General features: G+C 46.1%; 1 protein-coding gene across 1 annotated transcript in view; it reads left to right on the top strand.

Moving 5' to 3' along the window:
* The first annotated feature begins 11,220 nt into the window (after positions 1 to 11,220).
* Positions 11,221 to 16,956, top strand: part of GSG1L (GSG1 like) — a 47,301-nt gene continuing 41,565 nt past the window's right edge. The window contains exon 1 of the mRNA XM_062503446.1: positions 11,221 to 11,521. Within this exon, the coding sequence (XP_062359430.1) occupies positions 11,221 to 11,521 (301 nt within the window). The remainder of the gene's footprint in view (positions 11,522 to 16,956) is intronic.

Below are 16,956 nucleotides of genomic sequence, written 5' to 3'. Positions count from 1 at the left end.
AGCACCCCAGAAAACAGCCCCTTTTGTAGCATCTTCATCCATCTACATCAAAAGCAAGTGAAGCTGCCAGCTGCCAGCTCCTGTCCTTGCCCTTCATATCCTCACTCAGGAGCAGACATGGGCTGACCCACGCTCCCTCTTTCAGCCTGGTCAGAGCTCACCAGAGCAACACATGGAGAGCCCAGTCCCTTAGTTCCAAATCATTTCAGCCTTGGTGTTTTCACCTCAGTAAGAGCTTCCTACATGGCTAAGCTAGCTGGAATGACCAGGGCAAAACTGCAGACCCTGAAGTGAGGTCACGTTCTTTGAAAAGGGCAGTGTGTGGGTGTAGCATCCTAATCTGTTCACATGGCAGGTCACAGTGCTGGTGCCACCAAAAAACTTGCAGACAACACCATGAGAGATGCCTGGCTTTCACCGGGGCTTTGGGAGGAGTGATGTGGGAAACAGCCAGATTTCAGAAGTGGTGGGAGGGAGCACTGGGAACGTCCCAGGGAGCAGAGCTCTGCAAGACCAGCAGCATCACTGACAATGTACAGCTCCAGTAGCACCTAGCCAGGGAGTCACAAATGCAAAAGCTGTGTACACATGAAGGGAAAACCCGGACCTTTAGGGAGAAGAAAATTAGGGGTGAATTACTCAAATGAGAGAGGATTGGAGTAGAGAAAGATTGGGAAAAGACAGAGAAAGGTAAGCTCCAGAAATAGTAAAAGAAGTGGGAAAAGAGAAAAAAAAGATGTGTGAATAGTGGTCAGGATTGTCCGGGGTGCCTGCTGGCCATTCCTGTGGTTCAACTACATATCTGAAACAAGACAGGGATTATCTCACAGGAGACAGATGTGTTGCTGTGGTCACAAGGGCCAGAGTGAGTGGCAAAGGCAGTTCTTATCTTGTCAAACAGAGGATGGATGGATCAGCCATCACAGCATTACCATTTAGTGACCATTCCAGGCCTCACAACACCATTATCCTCCAGGCATCTTGTCCTCTTGAGGAAGGAAATTGCAAAAGACAAGAGAAATTCCTTCTAAATACAGATAAAATACAGGTGTTGTGTATATTGCAATTATGGCTGTCACATTGGGGGAAAAAAAAGTTATTTATCATCTGTTAAGCAGAGACTTATGTCAGCAGGGAATGAATGGAAAGACACAGATCTGAGAAGCTTTTCTCAAAAGCTCTCCGTGGTTTTAATGAAATGCAAGGCATCTCATAGAATGCACCTTTTCCAGTTTAATTCTTGCAGCCTTGTGTGAGGCCATTGGGTGGCAACGAAGCACCGTGGAAAGGCAGAAGTGACTCAGGAGCCTGTACCCGTGTTCTCCCAGCCAGAACCTCGTTTTCTTATTGCAGCCCACTTGCTTGGTTAATTCCTGTCTCATTGGCTTCTTTCTGGACAATATCGGTGTGCAGTGCTTTGGTGTTGAATTGTAAGATTGGTATGGCTGAATATTGAGCAAATTACAGGGTGAGAAACTCCATGCAGGTCTGGGCATTGAAGACTCAGCGTTCATTATTAGTTTGTTGATAATTAACTGGGAAATGCCTGGTTACAAGCACCCATGAGATGCTGGGCCCGGAGAGGATTTGGAAGCAAAGAAGTAAAAGGCATTTCCATGGGATGATACGACAAGTGCCCAGCAGGTCCCACTCTCCCTAAACCAAGCTGGAGCAGGAATGGGAGGAAAGCAGTGAGTGATTCTGGCAGTGAGCTGCAGTGTGTTTGGGGAGCACACACAGCACAGAACTCCTGCTCCTTGCAGGGTCAAGGGCTCTTGGTCAAACATCTCTTTGCACAGCTTTGCCCAGTGCTTGAATTTTCAAGGGCAGCTCCACATCTCAGAGGCCTTGGTTGTGGGGCTGGTTTAGGGAGCTCCCATGCCTCACATTTATCCTTATTTTATACCCCTTTGATTCAGACAAGTTCAGTGTCTTGATTTCTAGACACCTCACAGGGGTGTCCCCATGCAGGAAATTATCCTCTGGCTTGTCCATTCCATAGGTCCAAGAAGCCTCAGCAACTCCTCCTATCTCTTCCTCCCCCGCTGCTGCATTTTTAGAATCACAGAATCAGAATCTTCTGAGCTGGAAGGGACCCACAGGGACCAAAAGGTCCAACTCTTAAGTGAATGGGCATATGGGCAACAAATCCACAATCCTGGCATTATTAGCACCATCCTCTAATCAGCTATGGCAGCACCAGCAATTGTTTGGGGGTATATAGAAAAGAAGGGAAATAAAAAGCCATCGAATGTGAAGAGCTTTTAAAAAATATCTTCATGCGTATTTTCCAGCTGCACATTAAGCACAGAGCATATGTTTCTTCCTCACTTGCAATAACAGATTTTATGTCCTTCCTTGTTGCCAATAAAGCAGTTAAACTGTTGTAGAAAACTGCACAGACAACATTAAACAAAAGAAACACAAGAGAAAAAATTCTTACAATGGGGACAGGGGAGGGAACTGTGTAAGTGCCACTGCCACCTTAGCAGATTGTTCTCTATTTACCACAGGATATTCCAGTTTATGGCAGCTTGAAGCCAAATTTGAGATGGTGATTGAAAATCCATTTCAACCTTGTCCTTTTGAAGAATGTGCTGCATTTTGTTAAGCCTGAAAACCATGGTAGAGAATGAGAGCAACTCCCCTGCCCACCATGTACACAGGAGCAGGGTGGCACTGGCATAGGCAGCTGCCATCAGTGACACCTTAATTCATTTTCCTGATATCCAAAAGTTAATTTTGGCATGGCAAATACTGCCTTGGATAACTGATTTTGCTCCCACCACCACGATACCACCTTGCAAAAAGGCTCAGAGCAGTCACCACAGTGAAGAATCTGTATGGATGAGCTTTGTTCTGTTCCTTTCCCTTCATGAGGTATTTTATTTCTTTCAAAATAAACTTCCATACTTTTCTCAAAAAGTGTTGCATGGAAATAAAGTATAAACCTGGATTGTCTTTTGAGTGAGTTTTGGTATTGTGCTCCATCAGCTGTGGGATGTGAGTCCAAAAACCCAACCTTTTTGTGAAGACTTTGTAAGAACAGAAGAAATGGTAAATAGAACAGTTTTCAAAGAACAAATTAAGAAGATCAGCATAAAAACTATTGATTACCTGAGCATTTGAGCAGAGTTACATATTGCTGCATTGACAAGAAAGCAAGGAATTCAATTATTTGTTCCATGACACTAACAGGATGGAATATAGGTTAATTTTTCCTCTGAAGAATATTTCCTCAGAATTATATTGCTTTTTGCAATTTTTTTACAGTCCAGCATTTCCCTCTCCAATCAAACTGAGATCTTTAACTTGATAAATTACCATTTTACGTGTTTTCTGCATTATTACTTAGTTTTGTCTCTTTTCTTAAAAACTCAGAAGGAACCAAAAGCACTCCTTTGACTACAAATCAGTTCAATTTCTTGTAAACTCTGTCCTGCAAATGAACTGCTACAAAAACAACAAACATCCAAAACAGATACAGATATTCATTGTTTCAAGAATTTGCCTACAGATGATTCTGTTGCTATTATGGTACAAAACTGCAGAAACAGAAAATTACTCAGTTCACGTCTCATGTGGTGTTTCTCAATAAATGGAACTATTTAAAAAAAAACTCAGAAATTACTAAATCAGGATATGAAAGCAATTAAAAGATGGCAAGGTTAAGTGAAATTGCCCAAGTAAATACTGCACATGGAGCCCTTATTTGGTTTCCTGGAGCTCATGGGCTATAATTTAGCTGTTACTACAGAAATGGCCCCATTTGAGGATTTTAATGTCCGTGATTTGCTTGGGATCAACTCAGACCTTGGTTAAGAGCCAAGGACGTGCTGTCCCCGTGCAGACAGTGGTCCTGCCATGGACACCCTGCCCACCCCAGAGCCCCAGCCCCCAGCCTGGGGTGGCAGCAGCTTCCACTGCAGTTACACATCCTCAGAGCTGGAATCCAGCAGAGACAGGAGGACACTGCCAGCCTGGGCTCCGCTGATGTTCCTGCATCTAATGATGTTAAGGGCTGACTTGAGGAGGGTCTCAGGCAATGTCTGATTTTTTAAAAAAATAATTATATTATTCTTTCCTTTATCAGACATGTGAACCAAGAGAGTGAAGCCTATTTAAAGAGCCAGCAGAGGTTTAAGTCAGTACATTCTACCTGCCCAACAATTCCCATTTGGCAGAATTATTTTAACTGAGTACTCTGTATCTGTATCAAATCCTGCAGTCTCTGTTCAGGGTTTAGTATTAACACACACAAATACCAGGGGTCTATGAAACCTGGATGATTTGGGCACTACCAGGAGAGCCCATGGTGGAGGAAAGGAACATCTCTTCAAAGATGTACACAACCTCAGAGATAAGTGGAGAGGTAGCGTGTTCCCTACCTGAGACCTTGCAGGTTACCAAGAATAGAAAGGACTTCTCCCCATCCAAAAACCAGTCAAGGAAGGGGTGGGAAGAAGGAAATATTCATGACCAGCTGTGAAGCTGGAAATACAGCTCCCAAGCTGAGCAGTCAGTGTGATACTGCTGAACTTTTTCCTCCTGTAGCTTCATTCCCAGTCAGGTTCCCTAAAGATTCATAGCATTTTCCTTTTGAAGAATTGCTCTCTCACTTTGCCCCTTTGCTGAGGCCAGAGAGTTCACACAGACCTGGTGAGAGTGGTCTTTGATACCAGCCAGCTGCAGTTCTATACTTTTTATCCTAGTGTGGTCCCCAAACCAACCTTCCACTGCACCCTCCCTCCCTCCCTCCCTGCTCTCTGCTTTCACTCTGCTGAGTGTCCTGCTCGTCCTCCAGGTTGCTCATATATCTCCTCCCTCCTGCTGCTCTCAGACAGGCTGATGGCTAACATTTTCCTTCTTTCTGCCAAGTCTTGGCCTTGACTCCCTCTTCTGCCATCTGCTACAACTTCATTGTGGAATTTGACATTGTTCCCAGCACTCTGCTGGGTTTGGTGCTGCCTCAAAAGCCCCGCATTTTGGAGGATGTCTCTCCCCATGACACTGTGCCATTTTTGGACACTCTTACCCAGACATTCTCAGGCAGTCTGGCATTTTCTTAAGTCACTTTTGCATCCTCATTCACTTTCCTTCTGATGCACTGTGAAATGCTGTCCCCATCCAGGCAGGAACTTTCCCTGCACCAGCCCCTGTCTTCTGCCTGCTGACCTTTTCTCTTCCCCTTGGAACAGTTATGCAATTACCTGCCTTTGCTCTGGAGAGGCATCTTTGCCACTATGTTTTGCTTTTAGTATTGATCTCTTGATTTTTATTTTGGTTGCTTTGTCTTCTGCTCTGCTCCTGGGGGAAAGATTTCTGCTCAAATTGAGGTTTGCTGCTGAAATGTTCAGAAGCTGCTGGCTGTATGTATAAATTTGCTGTGCTCTATAACTTCTCACTCAGTGTAGACCAAGCTCAGTGTCCTGTTACACCCTGTTACAGCTTCCAGAGCCAACCTGACCATCCTGCCTTCCTGTGGCAAGCAAACCTTGCCCTCACCCTCAGCATCACTGCCCTGATGGGTTCATGGGCACATCCCAGGGGCTTTTGATGCCTTGGCTTGGAATACACCCCCAGAGACACAATGTGCACCCCTTTCCTGCAAGTCTGCATGGCCCCATCAAAAAGCCATCCCTGCACATAAGCAGCCTCTCCTACTCTGCTCTGGTAAAGTCTGTTTCCCCAAGTACATTTTGCACAGGGTCCAATTTCAGCAGAGGAGATACAGAAACATAAAGCTCCAGGTACAGAGATTGCTGAAACAAATCTCCCTGCTCACTCCTTTCTGAACTAAAATCCCACTGCAAATCATAATCTACCACTTAAAATGCCTGGACATATGGATGAATCCTAATCATGGGAGAAAAATGCATGGATGTACAAATAAGCAACATTATTCTTCACATAAATGATACCAAATGCACACAGTTCACTCCTCTGCCAGGCAGAAACTAAAAACTACAGACATTTAAATGTTCTAACTTCTGTCCCTAAAAATACATTGATAAGATAAGGGAAAAAAATGTCTTTAAAAACACAACAAGGAAGTAATATAAATTTATTCATCTGTAGTTAGTGAATTAGGCCCTTCCAAAAGCACAGTGGATATGACAATATATAACTTTATATGAATATGGAAACCAGATGCCTGGGTTATAAAAGAGCATGTTTGGGTAATGAACCCTTTGACATTTCTCAGCTCTGCTCTGTTTGCTGTGGCCACTTTTGCTCTGGGGCTGCTTTCATGCCAGGCCAGGGTGCCCAGGAATACTGAAAGACTCACAAGCTGCCATTAAAGCTTTGATGTGCAAGAATGCTTCTTTAATTGCAGCAATAAAGAATGAAGTGGGTTCTGCTTTTAGAGCTTTTCTTAAGTGGGCCTGTAGCTTCTTGTAATAACTTAGACATATCAAAGTTAGCCTTAACAAAGAATACTAAATTAAACTTTCATCTTAATCCATTCCAACTGTCAATTGTGAGGAAATAATTCTTGTAACTCTAAGACAGAAAACTTTCTAATTCAGGATCAGAAGTAGGATAGCATTACACCTAATTCAGTCCCACCATAGGTGGGCTCATGCAAATAGCTTGTTGGGAATTGCCTCAGGAATATCGTGCTTGCTCAGCCCTGACCTTTTGGACTGCCTCTTCAGGCAACTTAGCCAGTCAGCTCTCCCAGACACGAATCAAGATGTGACTCAGACCTGTCACTTCTTTTCATCTCCCTTCCTCTCCACCAGCTGCTGGAGAATTAAATGCAGATAGCAGATCGGTACAAATCTGCTGGCATCCCAGTCCCACCAGCTCTGACACAGAGCAGTGCTGGATGATGCAGCTGATGCTGTTTGGGATCCTGTCCAGGACAATGCTGGCCTCTGACCACAGCATCAGAGCAGGTCCTCTGGAGAGGGCACCCAGGGGTGTTTTGTCTACTGGCCAGTGATGCTGGACCAAAGACATTTTTATGGGAGAAGCAACAGTTTCTTTTACCACTTTCATTTCTGTCAAAACTACTAAAGGTCTTTGCTACAGTACTGTCAGAAACCATTTGTTGCCTGGTTGCTTTAGGAATGGGGAGAATTTCCTGAGCAAATCTTCTTGTCCTTGCCTAAATGCCCACAAGCAAAGTATATGAAAGACACACTGCAAGTCATAAGTTAAAGTGATGACCAAGATTTCAATATTCAGCCCACCTTCACATGGACCCCCCCGGGGCTGCCCATTTGCTGAGGGCTTAATTTCTGTCAGAAAATCAGGATTGTGTCTCAGCAGCATCTCTGAGCTGAGCAGGACTGTACAGCTCAGCCTGTGTGCTCAGAGTGCCAAGCATCACTGCTGAGCACAGGCTACTTTGGGTCAGAGCTCCAGGAAAAAGATAAAAACCGGGGTGAAAACGGCAAAAAGGAGCCCGAGTCTGGAGTGAACACAAACTTCACAGCTGGGTAACACAATCTGGGGAAACATGTACAGTATTTCCATCCCAACCCTCTCCTCCAAATATAAAAATAGAAGTCCTTCAGTGACTGAGGTAAGGAGAAACTTCCCATTTTGCTGGACAGAGCAGAGACGGGGGAGGTATATTGGGGGCACAATAATAATTCGTATTTGCTATTCAAAGAGAGATAAAGATGATCTGTGCAGAGCTCTATGTCAAGGGAGGAAAACTCCAACTAGAAAAGGAGATTTTGAGTCATTTGCAAAACAAATGAATCGAACAAGTGAATCCTGTGGCTCTGTGGTGCTGAGGAAAAGCAAAGAGGAGCTGCCAGGAAGGGTCCAGTCCGAAGTGGCAGGAGGAGCTGGGAACTCCAGCCCAGTGACAGCTGAAAAGGACAAAATAAACACGAATGAGGAAGCCCAGGAGGACACAGCTGTAAGAAATGAAAATTTAAATTAAAGCTATAGGGGGTTTAAAATGTTGATTTAAATCCAGCATATAATCCCATGCATTTGACATTGCTGGATCCAAATAAACACCCAGACTGAGCTCACCATGTCCCCATCAGCACCAGAGGACCCAAAAGTAGGGCTTCCTCTCACTTTAGTGAATGGTGCCTCTGTTTTCCACTAGTGAAAAACAGAGCCTGATTGAAAGATTCCTTTTGCAAAAGCTATCATTATTTTAAATCCTCTGGGTCAAATTCTTTTTGTACACAAGTAAATACTGAGTAATTGCAATTTACACTGCTCCCATAAGAAATACTAAATGAAAAGGGGTTACTATAACCTGTGAGGGTATTTTTTCTCACAACATCAGAGAAAAGTTATTGCTGCAAAAAGGTTTTTAAAGATTCCTGTAGCCACAACCTGAAAATTATATCTCTGTAGCATTCAAACCCTTCTACGTTATCTTTAAGGATAATACCACATAAATACTACTTAATCCAGGCATCTGAACTGCCTTCTGCAACATATGTATGATCTTTCCACTTTTATACACAACAAATCTGATAAACAGAGATTATATAAAGAGATTATATAAAGAGAAGTCGTTGGAGTATTACAGAATGAGTATAGCACAGAACAGTTTCCTTCTTTTCAAGTAATCCCAACAATGAAAAAAAACTTATTTCCTTTAGGAAAAATAAATTTATTAATATTAAAAAAAAAATCTGACTGACCCTACTTTACTTGGTGCTCAGTATTATTAAATGCTTAATATTCTAAAAGTTCTGTATCACAAAAAAAAGAAATCTTCTTTATTTTGTCGTGTTTTTTTTTTTTAATTTACTGCCATCATGTCAATTCTCAACAGCTCTGCCAGTCTGAAAAACAAGAATGAAGAAGATAAGGAGGAACAGAAATAGAAATGTCTGCAGGATTAGGAGTAAAAACCAAATGTAAGAAGTATTTAGGACAAAATTATCCCAGATAACAAAAGTCTTGGCTGCCCACCCCTCAGGGAGATGGGCACAGGGAGAAGCAGAGTGTGCAGGCGTTGGTGCTGCAAGCCAGTAAACACAACCCACAGGGCAATAGGTAGAGAAAATTTGTGAGAAAAGAGCTGTAAAGACCTATATTCACACTTGGAGAAGTGTGATGATTCAGATGCTGGCAGCCACTTGAAAGACAGTCCTGAAGAACAGCACCAGCTTTCTTGTGAAGGCTTTCTGTCAAAGTTTCAAGTGCTTTGTTTATTCCTCTTAGCCAGTGGATAACCCTGAGAAAAATACAGGAACACCACAAAAACATTACTGAATAAATGTCCTGCAACATAAAAATAATTGAAGTAATAATCCTGTGGTCATCCGAATAGCTATCACCTCTATTTTTATGCATGCAATTAAAACCAAGGGAAGAATTCTGATTACTCGGGTGCAAGATGTAATGCTGAAAGGGCTGGGAAAGGGAGAGGTGCTATGCAGTTCCAACAAGACAAGGAGAGACCACAGAGCAAAACCTGGCACTGAGAAAGTGGCACTCATCAGGCACAGGCAGGAGTGGCCAAGGCCAAGGTTCTTGGGTAAAAAGTTATTTCTTGCAGAGCTGCCATCACAGTTGTTCTCACAGAGCCATGTGAGTTTTCTCACAAAAGTTTTCCATTAACTTTCCAGTTTATTTATAACAAAAAAATGACCAAAGCCAAGTGGGTGTAGAAATGGTGAAAAATCTCATCAACAGTTGGGCTCAGACATTCAGGGCAGGCACCAAAAAGATCCACAAGGAGCCTTGTGGCTACCTGTGAGGGGGCATCAAGAAGGCAGGAATTCAGAAGGAAATCCTCCCTGGCTTCTCAAGGAGCTGGAGAAGCTGTCCCCATGTTCTCTCTGCAGGCAGCAAAGCACAGCACAAGCGGGGGGATCTGTGAGCACTGCCCTGTGTGTCAGTGTGAGCCTGCTTGGCCCTGTGGCTGTTTCCAGGGAAAGCCACTGCTGGACTGCTCTGAGAGGCCGCAGCAGCCCCACGGCCCCTGCAGGGAGTCCAAACTAGGCTGGAAGCAAACACCACACAGAAGGCACGAATAGCTTCTTCATCACAGAGAACTTCATCTCTGCGTTCATCTTCATCAGCTGTGTTCATCTATCAAGGGACAGAAGTACTGTGTGACAATGTGTCTCTGCTGGACACGGGGTCTGGACGGTGCCTCCACCACCACCAGCTGCTCTGCTCCTCACCAGAGAGCTCTGAGCAATGTGCAGAGGGGTCAGGATCTCCACGAGCCAGCTGGACATCGAGGACAGCACACTTCTCCTTGGAAATGGGATATTGAGTATTAAGTGCTCCCTACTCTCAGCATTGCCATCTGGTGAATAAAGCCCAGGGTTTGCTCTAATTAGTTCAGTCTGTCTGCACAAAGCAGGACCTACAAAATTTCCTCCAGACCCACTTCAAGTAAAACATCTGCAAGAGCTGTGTCTGGGAATAAAAGCCTGGGCAAGGGGCTCCACTTGGTGTTGTGAAAGATGTGGGTTTCACACATCACACACTTTCAAATCTAAATTCCTCTGGGGCTGCCAGAGCAAGCCTCTGAAGAAAGAGATTTACACCACTATGCCAAAAGCAGAATCAAGCCCTGGATTTACTACTCTCTAGCTCAGAGCAGAAATGCTGAAGTACTCCATCCTTCCTCCTCCTGGACGAATCTCTACCCCGTGATATACAAAACATGCCTTTCACAGCTCCACATAACAATAATAATAATAATAATAATAATAATAATAATTCTTTTCGGGACTGAGCCGTGACGCCTCCCCCATCCCGGCGCGCTGCAGAGGGCTCGGAGCCGTGCCGGGCACGGTGGCAGCGGGTGGCAGCTGTCCCTCCCTGCCTCCTCCTGCCCATCCTACGGGAGCAGGGCACAGCGAGCCTGGCAGCCTGCAGGTGTCTCCCAGCGGAGGAGGCTGCGGAGCCCCTCGGGAGGATGATGAGCGGTACCCGAGCAGATGCTCACTCGCCTCTGGAGCTGCTCGGGAGGCAGAGCCGCTCCGCTGCCCTGGGCGCGCTGAAGGGACCGGCCCCGCTGGCGCTGCCCAGCCGGCTGCTGCTCCTCTAACCTACAAAGGAAGGGCTTCAAGTGAACGGCGAGAATGGGAGTCTGGCTGCAGAGCTTCCTTCACCGCTTCTACGGCACACTGCAAGAAGCTGAGAGTTTTGGTGCCTGGACAGCTGGATTCTGAATCGTGAGAGGCTTTGAAACCCACCCCCCCCTCCCAAATAAAACAAACCCCTTTGACTTCTTCTCTCAGCAGGAGGGGGAGGGAGGGCGGATTTACCATGAAGACAAATCGAAGATGCAGAGCCCTGCTAGCAGTGAGTCTGAATCTGATGGCTCTCCTCTTCTCTACAACAGCTTTTATCACGACCCACTGGTGTGAGGGCACACAGAGGGTCCCCAAGCCGAGCTGTGGGAAAGAGAAGAAGACAAACTGCCTCAACTACGGCGGGAATGAGACTGCAAATGAGACGAACCAGAATGTGGTTCATTACAGCTGGGAGACGGGAGATGACCGCTTCCTTTTCAGGTATTTCCACACTGGGATCTGGTACTCCTGTGAGGAAAATATCAATGCTGCCGGTAAGTATAAGACAACTTCCTCGCAGCCTGTGTTGTTTTGTGCTCGCCTCGGCGTGACGATAAGAGACGGGCGAGCCGTTCCGTGCCGTGCCTTACAGCAGGCTCGCCCTGCGCAGAGAGGCAGGGGTTTTAACAGTTCTTTGTTGAAAAGCAACCTGTTTCCTGCCAGAGCGGGGATTTTTCTTGTTTACCTGCTGGCTGCTGCAGGGTCTGAGCTCTCCAGCCCAGCCAGCCGAGCCCCGGAGCAGCAGCAGCAGCAGTGCCACCCTGCCGGGCACTGCGGGCTCCGGGCGGGCAGCGCCGCTCGGAGCGCCCGGGGGCAGCGGCCGCGTTCCTTGGGGAGGGTCTGACATCCCGACAGCATCCCCCTAGGGATGGGTGGCAGGGCGGCACGAAGCACAAAGCACGGGTTTTACCAGCTGGAGCCCAGCCTGCCTCTTTTCTGCTGTCCCTGAAGTAAATGACCGCCCGCGAGCCAGCCCTGGAGTGTATGTTTATTGAACAGGGGAATGCACTTAAAGGGCTCAACTGGGCACGCGAAAGCTCATTTCTGCTCCTGCTCAGCCATTTACTTACCGGGAAGCATTCAAAAAGACATCTCTCCAGCTTATCAGTGCATTCATTTCCTCTGCTGTAGCCTGGCACTTCCCAAGGAATAAAACACTGGAGGGTGGATGGCAGGCAGCTGCCCTGGGACCAATTTAAGTCTCAGCAGATGCAAACTGACAGCACCTACTCCCAGAGCTGTCTGCTAGAGCTAACATCCACACTCTGCTTTTGAAAGAGCTATTTTCTAGAATATATGACTGAAAAATAAAGTTTACAAATGTGACACAGCATGAGATGATGGGTTGTGGATACTTGTTCCTCACTAGGGTGTTCCCATCCCATCCCATCCCATCCCATCCCATCCCATCCCATCCCATCCCATCCCATCCCATCCCATCCCATCCCATCCCATCCCATCCCATCCCACCACTGCCCAAGGAGTAGATCAAGTACCTCTGTAGGTTCACTGCTGGGAGAGAGGAACAGCTAACCACGGATGTGTTGTGTCTCTGAGAACACTGTCCCTCTGGTAATGGGAAATTTAGGGTAGAATTCTGGTAGAATTGATAGAATTCTCTGTGAGAATATACTATTAAATGGGGCAAACCTGGAGGAGTGCTCACAGCCTCTTTCATCCCAAGGGGTTGTGTATTCACCCTGGTGGTTTTGAGGAGAGTACTTGCAGAATTAGTTGCTTATTGAAACTCAACTTAATGAAAAATAAAGGAAAGTTCATGAACTCCATCCTTGGGTCTGCAACAGCTACAGGCTGAAATGAGAGCACCAAAGCAACACTCTTGATGTTAGAAAGAAAAACACAGGAAAAAAAAAAAAAGCTTATTTGTCTTACTGATTTGGGAATCAGCTTAGGCCACAGCAGCCTGAGTGAGCAGCCAGAGTCCCTGGCTTTTTGAGCATCTTAGCTGGGCTTGGCACAATCAAGGATGCCCATATTTCTGGCAGATACTGAAATCTTTCCAAGTCCAGATTTATGTGTGAGATAAGTTGTAACTGTGTGACTCTAGCCCACTCAGAAAAGTGAGTTATCTGTGGGAGAAAAGAAACACAGTGATCTATTCTGTACCGGGTAAACAAAGCTGTGCTGTAGTGGGTGATTTCAGGAGAAAGTTGGAAGCCTGCTGTAAAAAGTTATGTTGAAAGCAGGAGAGAAGGGGTTGCTTCTCCCTCCCCACACCCCTACAGCAGCTCTGTGAGTGTTTCCTCTTATATGAAACACTAATCTGGGGGAAAGAACTCCTCAGTCAGCAGACTAGGAGTCACCAACCTTTGGAAATAACCCAGGCAGGCACAGGGATATAATGCCTTAGACAGACAGCTGCCTCTTTCAGATTTACCATATCTACTCCTCTTAAGGACAGGAACAATGTAATGGACACAGGTCTAAATTTGTCCCTAATAGTGCCAACATAAAATACCTGACAGCTCTTTGCTCAGACTGATGGGTTTGTAATACCAGACTGCCAGAGTGTTGTCATGGCCTTCTGCAGCCTGACTGATGATCATTTTATCTGAGCTGCAAGGCCCTGAGGCACCAGCCCCAACCCAACAGCACAGGGACTGTGCTTACACAGCCCTCACTCAATCTCTGTGTGAGGAATCCACCCCAGAGGCTCATCCCCCATCCTCAGCACACCCACTGACCCCAGTCCTGCAGGCATCACAAGTCACACACTCATGGGTGTGTGTTAAATAGCACTGTATTAACACTGTTAAATAGTGGTGTATTAAATTAGTCAAAATCCCCAGCTCAAATGCACTGTACAGTGTCAATAGCATATTTCTTAAAGCTTTACCAGCAGCACATTGAAGTGACTGCAGCAGCAGCCTTGCTCCAGGCAAAGTCCCTTCCACAGTCACTCACAGCCTCACACCTCAGCAGAACATATGGCCTGAGCCCATGGTCAGCACCATTCCCACAGCTCCCATCCCCTTCCTCATCACAGTCTACAACTTCCTTAAGAGGGGAAGAGGAGGGTGAGGCTCTGCTCTCTTCTGTCCTGACCAGTGACAGGACCCAAGGGAATGGCCTGAAATTGTGTCAGGGCAGGTTTAGGTCGGATATTGGTAAAAGGTTCTTCTCCCAGAGGGTGTTTGGGCACTGGAACAGGCTGCCCAGGGTACTGATCCCAGCACCAAGCCTGCCAGAGCTGCAGGATGTCTGCACAACACCTTCAGGCACAGGCTGGGATTGTTGGGATGTCTGTGCAGGGCCAGGAGCTGGATTTGATGATCCTTGTGGCTCCCTTCCCATACAGAGTCCTCTGTGGTTTTGTGCTGCGTCCCACCAGGCACACGTGAATGCCAGTAACTCTCTGTGTGATTGTGGTAATGCCAAAACTCTCCAGAGCCTCCAAACTTCCACAGCTATGAGCCACATTCTTCCTCCAGCCACCAGCCTTTTGATTTCTCACTGCCACACTGTCAAAACTTTCTGCTCCCTGCACTGGTGCAGCTGCACACAGCAGATCTTGTAGAGCCAACAGGACCAGCTCCCAGGTTGATGCTGCAGGGAGCAGCATTCCAGGGCTTCCAGTTGGCTGGAGGGGCTAGGACTCGGTCATACCTTAAAATGACATTTAGGCAGCAAGCAAACCAATTTCTGAGTGTCTTCTCCTTGTCCCTGTTTATCTGCAATGTGCATTTAGATTCCAGAGGCTGAGGAGCAAGCAGCATGCCATCCACTTTGTGCAGAGCCCACTGGAGCGTGCCTGCCTCTTGGTGCCAGTTTCTGGTTTGCACTGACAGCTCTAACAGAGATTGAATGCTGTGATTATTTCTGAAATAATTTGTGAATCTAGAGTTTATTTTTATCCAGCATGTCTAGAACAGCTCAAGAATTCAAAAAGCATTTCATACCTGAGAAATTTAATCGTGAATCCCCTCTGGGAAAAGAGGGACTGGAGCATTTATATATCATTTGTGGGGGAGTCCTGTAATTATTTAGCACAATTTGTGACTCAAAAGTGTGCTGAATCCCAGTCTACCAGAAAGAGGTTCTCCCTTTCAGAGTGGGTTCAGTGCTTTGGATCCCACACAGGTGGAGGTGCCTTCTGTAGGAACAACACACCCAGCCTGAAACGTGGATGAAGATAAAGCTCTGCAGACTGTGCTGTTCATGAGCCGTGTTCTGCCCTCCCAGGCTGCCTCCTCCTGGGCTGTGAACTCCTTGGCCACAGCCAGATGTCTCAGAGCCAAGCTCACCAGCATTTAATTTCTTTTCAAATGTGACTTTGAGCTCTTATCTTGTTGCACGCACAGCCCAGGTCTGTGCTTGGGCAGCTCACAGGGCACTGACAGCAGCAGTGCTGGACCAGCTGGTGGAGTCCATGCCTCAAGAGCACACAAGCCATGAGGAAGGCAACGTGACATAGCAAATTCTAAAGGGGAGTTTGAGAACAGGAAACAGTTTGAGTTGCTGGGAAGCAATGAGAAGTCAGCCAGTTTTGCTCAGTTGTATGTTTGCTTTGATGTTAATAGAAAAACCCATGAACTCAGACCTTGCTTTAGGTGCCGGTGAACAGACAAGCCCAGTATTAACATCCCCAGCCAGAGGGGAAGAGCAGCTGCCCAGCTGCCTTTTAAGAGTACTGTCCCATTAAATAAACAAGGATGCTCACCATGCTCCCCAGAAATCAGGAGAGCAGGAATGGGTATGCATAGCTTGTTCTGTGGGTTTGGACTGAATTTTTTGGAGGGCAAGGGGTCTGTAACCCTTTGTGTGCTCTATGCCACCTATTCCTCAGCACTCCTGATGGAGGAAATGGTAGAGTAGAATTTAGATTGGATGTAATGTCAAAAAATGGGTCAGAAGTGTGGGCACCAAATGTGCCTTAAGGAGGAACCAGGGAAAGAGAAAGACTTCTCCCGCAGAAATGAGTAAGTCTGTGACATAAATACCAAAGTTGCCATAGCCTTTCACAGCTGCAGAGTGGTTCTGCAACACCTTTGTCCCCCGCCCCCTGTGATAATCGCACATCACAGTGATTCACCACAGGTGGCTGCTCAGAGAGGGGCTGGGGAGAAGTACCTTGGGAGTATATAATTAAAAGCAAGAGGACTTGGGAATTCTTGCTGGATTATGAGAAATACAATATAATTGGCATGACTGAAACCTGGCAGGTTTATTCGCATGAGTGGAATGTAAAAATTGCTGGTTATAAATTGTTAGGAAGGAAAGAATGGTAAGAGGAATGGAAGAGGCAGAGCTCTGTATTAAAGATAAAATTTTCAGTGTTAGAGGAACTGAACCCAGGAGCCCAGGATAATCTCCATCTGAGGATGTTGAAATAATTGGTACATGAAAATGCAGGTTTGGAAGAATCTGTACATCACCATATTTAAAGAAAAGTGGAAAAATAAATCATACAGGCCATTTGACTCAGGGATTTTAGGACAGTTTTCAGAGAAAGCACTCATTGCATGGCAACAAATAGGTTTTATCACAGGTATGGGTTTATTAAAGGTAAAGCATTTACCAAGATGAATCACTTCTCAGACAAGGGTAATGGATTATACCCAGTCTCTGTGGATTCACAGAAAAACACTTGGTGGAATGTCCCAGTGAAAACTCTTTCCAGAAGAGTGGCAGAGAGTGGGGAGGATGGTAAGAACAGAGAGGCAGGCAGGCTCCCACATTGGGGAACACTGAAGAGCCTGAGCCCCAGCCCAGGGGGCAGAGATGTGACATTGGTGGGGATCAAGTGACAGTGACAGGGCTCAGACAACACACACCATTGACTGCTTCCACAATTCCAGAGCAAAAAGGTGTAACAGACAAAAACAAGTACTCCTTCCTGCAGAGCTCCCTGCCAGGGAAGGTTGAGAAGGCCAAAACTGGGAATTGCATGGATCCAGAGAGGAAACCT

This window comes from Cinclus cinclus, chromosome 16 (genome assembly GCF_963662255.1).
Source record: "Cinclus cinclus chromosome 16, bCinCin1.1, whole genome shotgun sequence".
Taxonomy (NCBI): Eukaryota; Metazoa; Chordata; class Aves; order Passeriformes; family Cinclidae; genus Cinclus; species Cinclus cinclus.
This window is presented reverse-complemented; position numbering and strand designations above follow the sequence as displayed.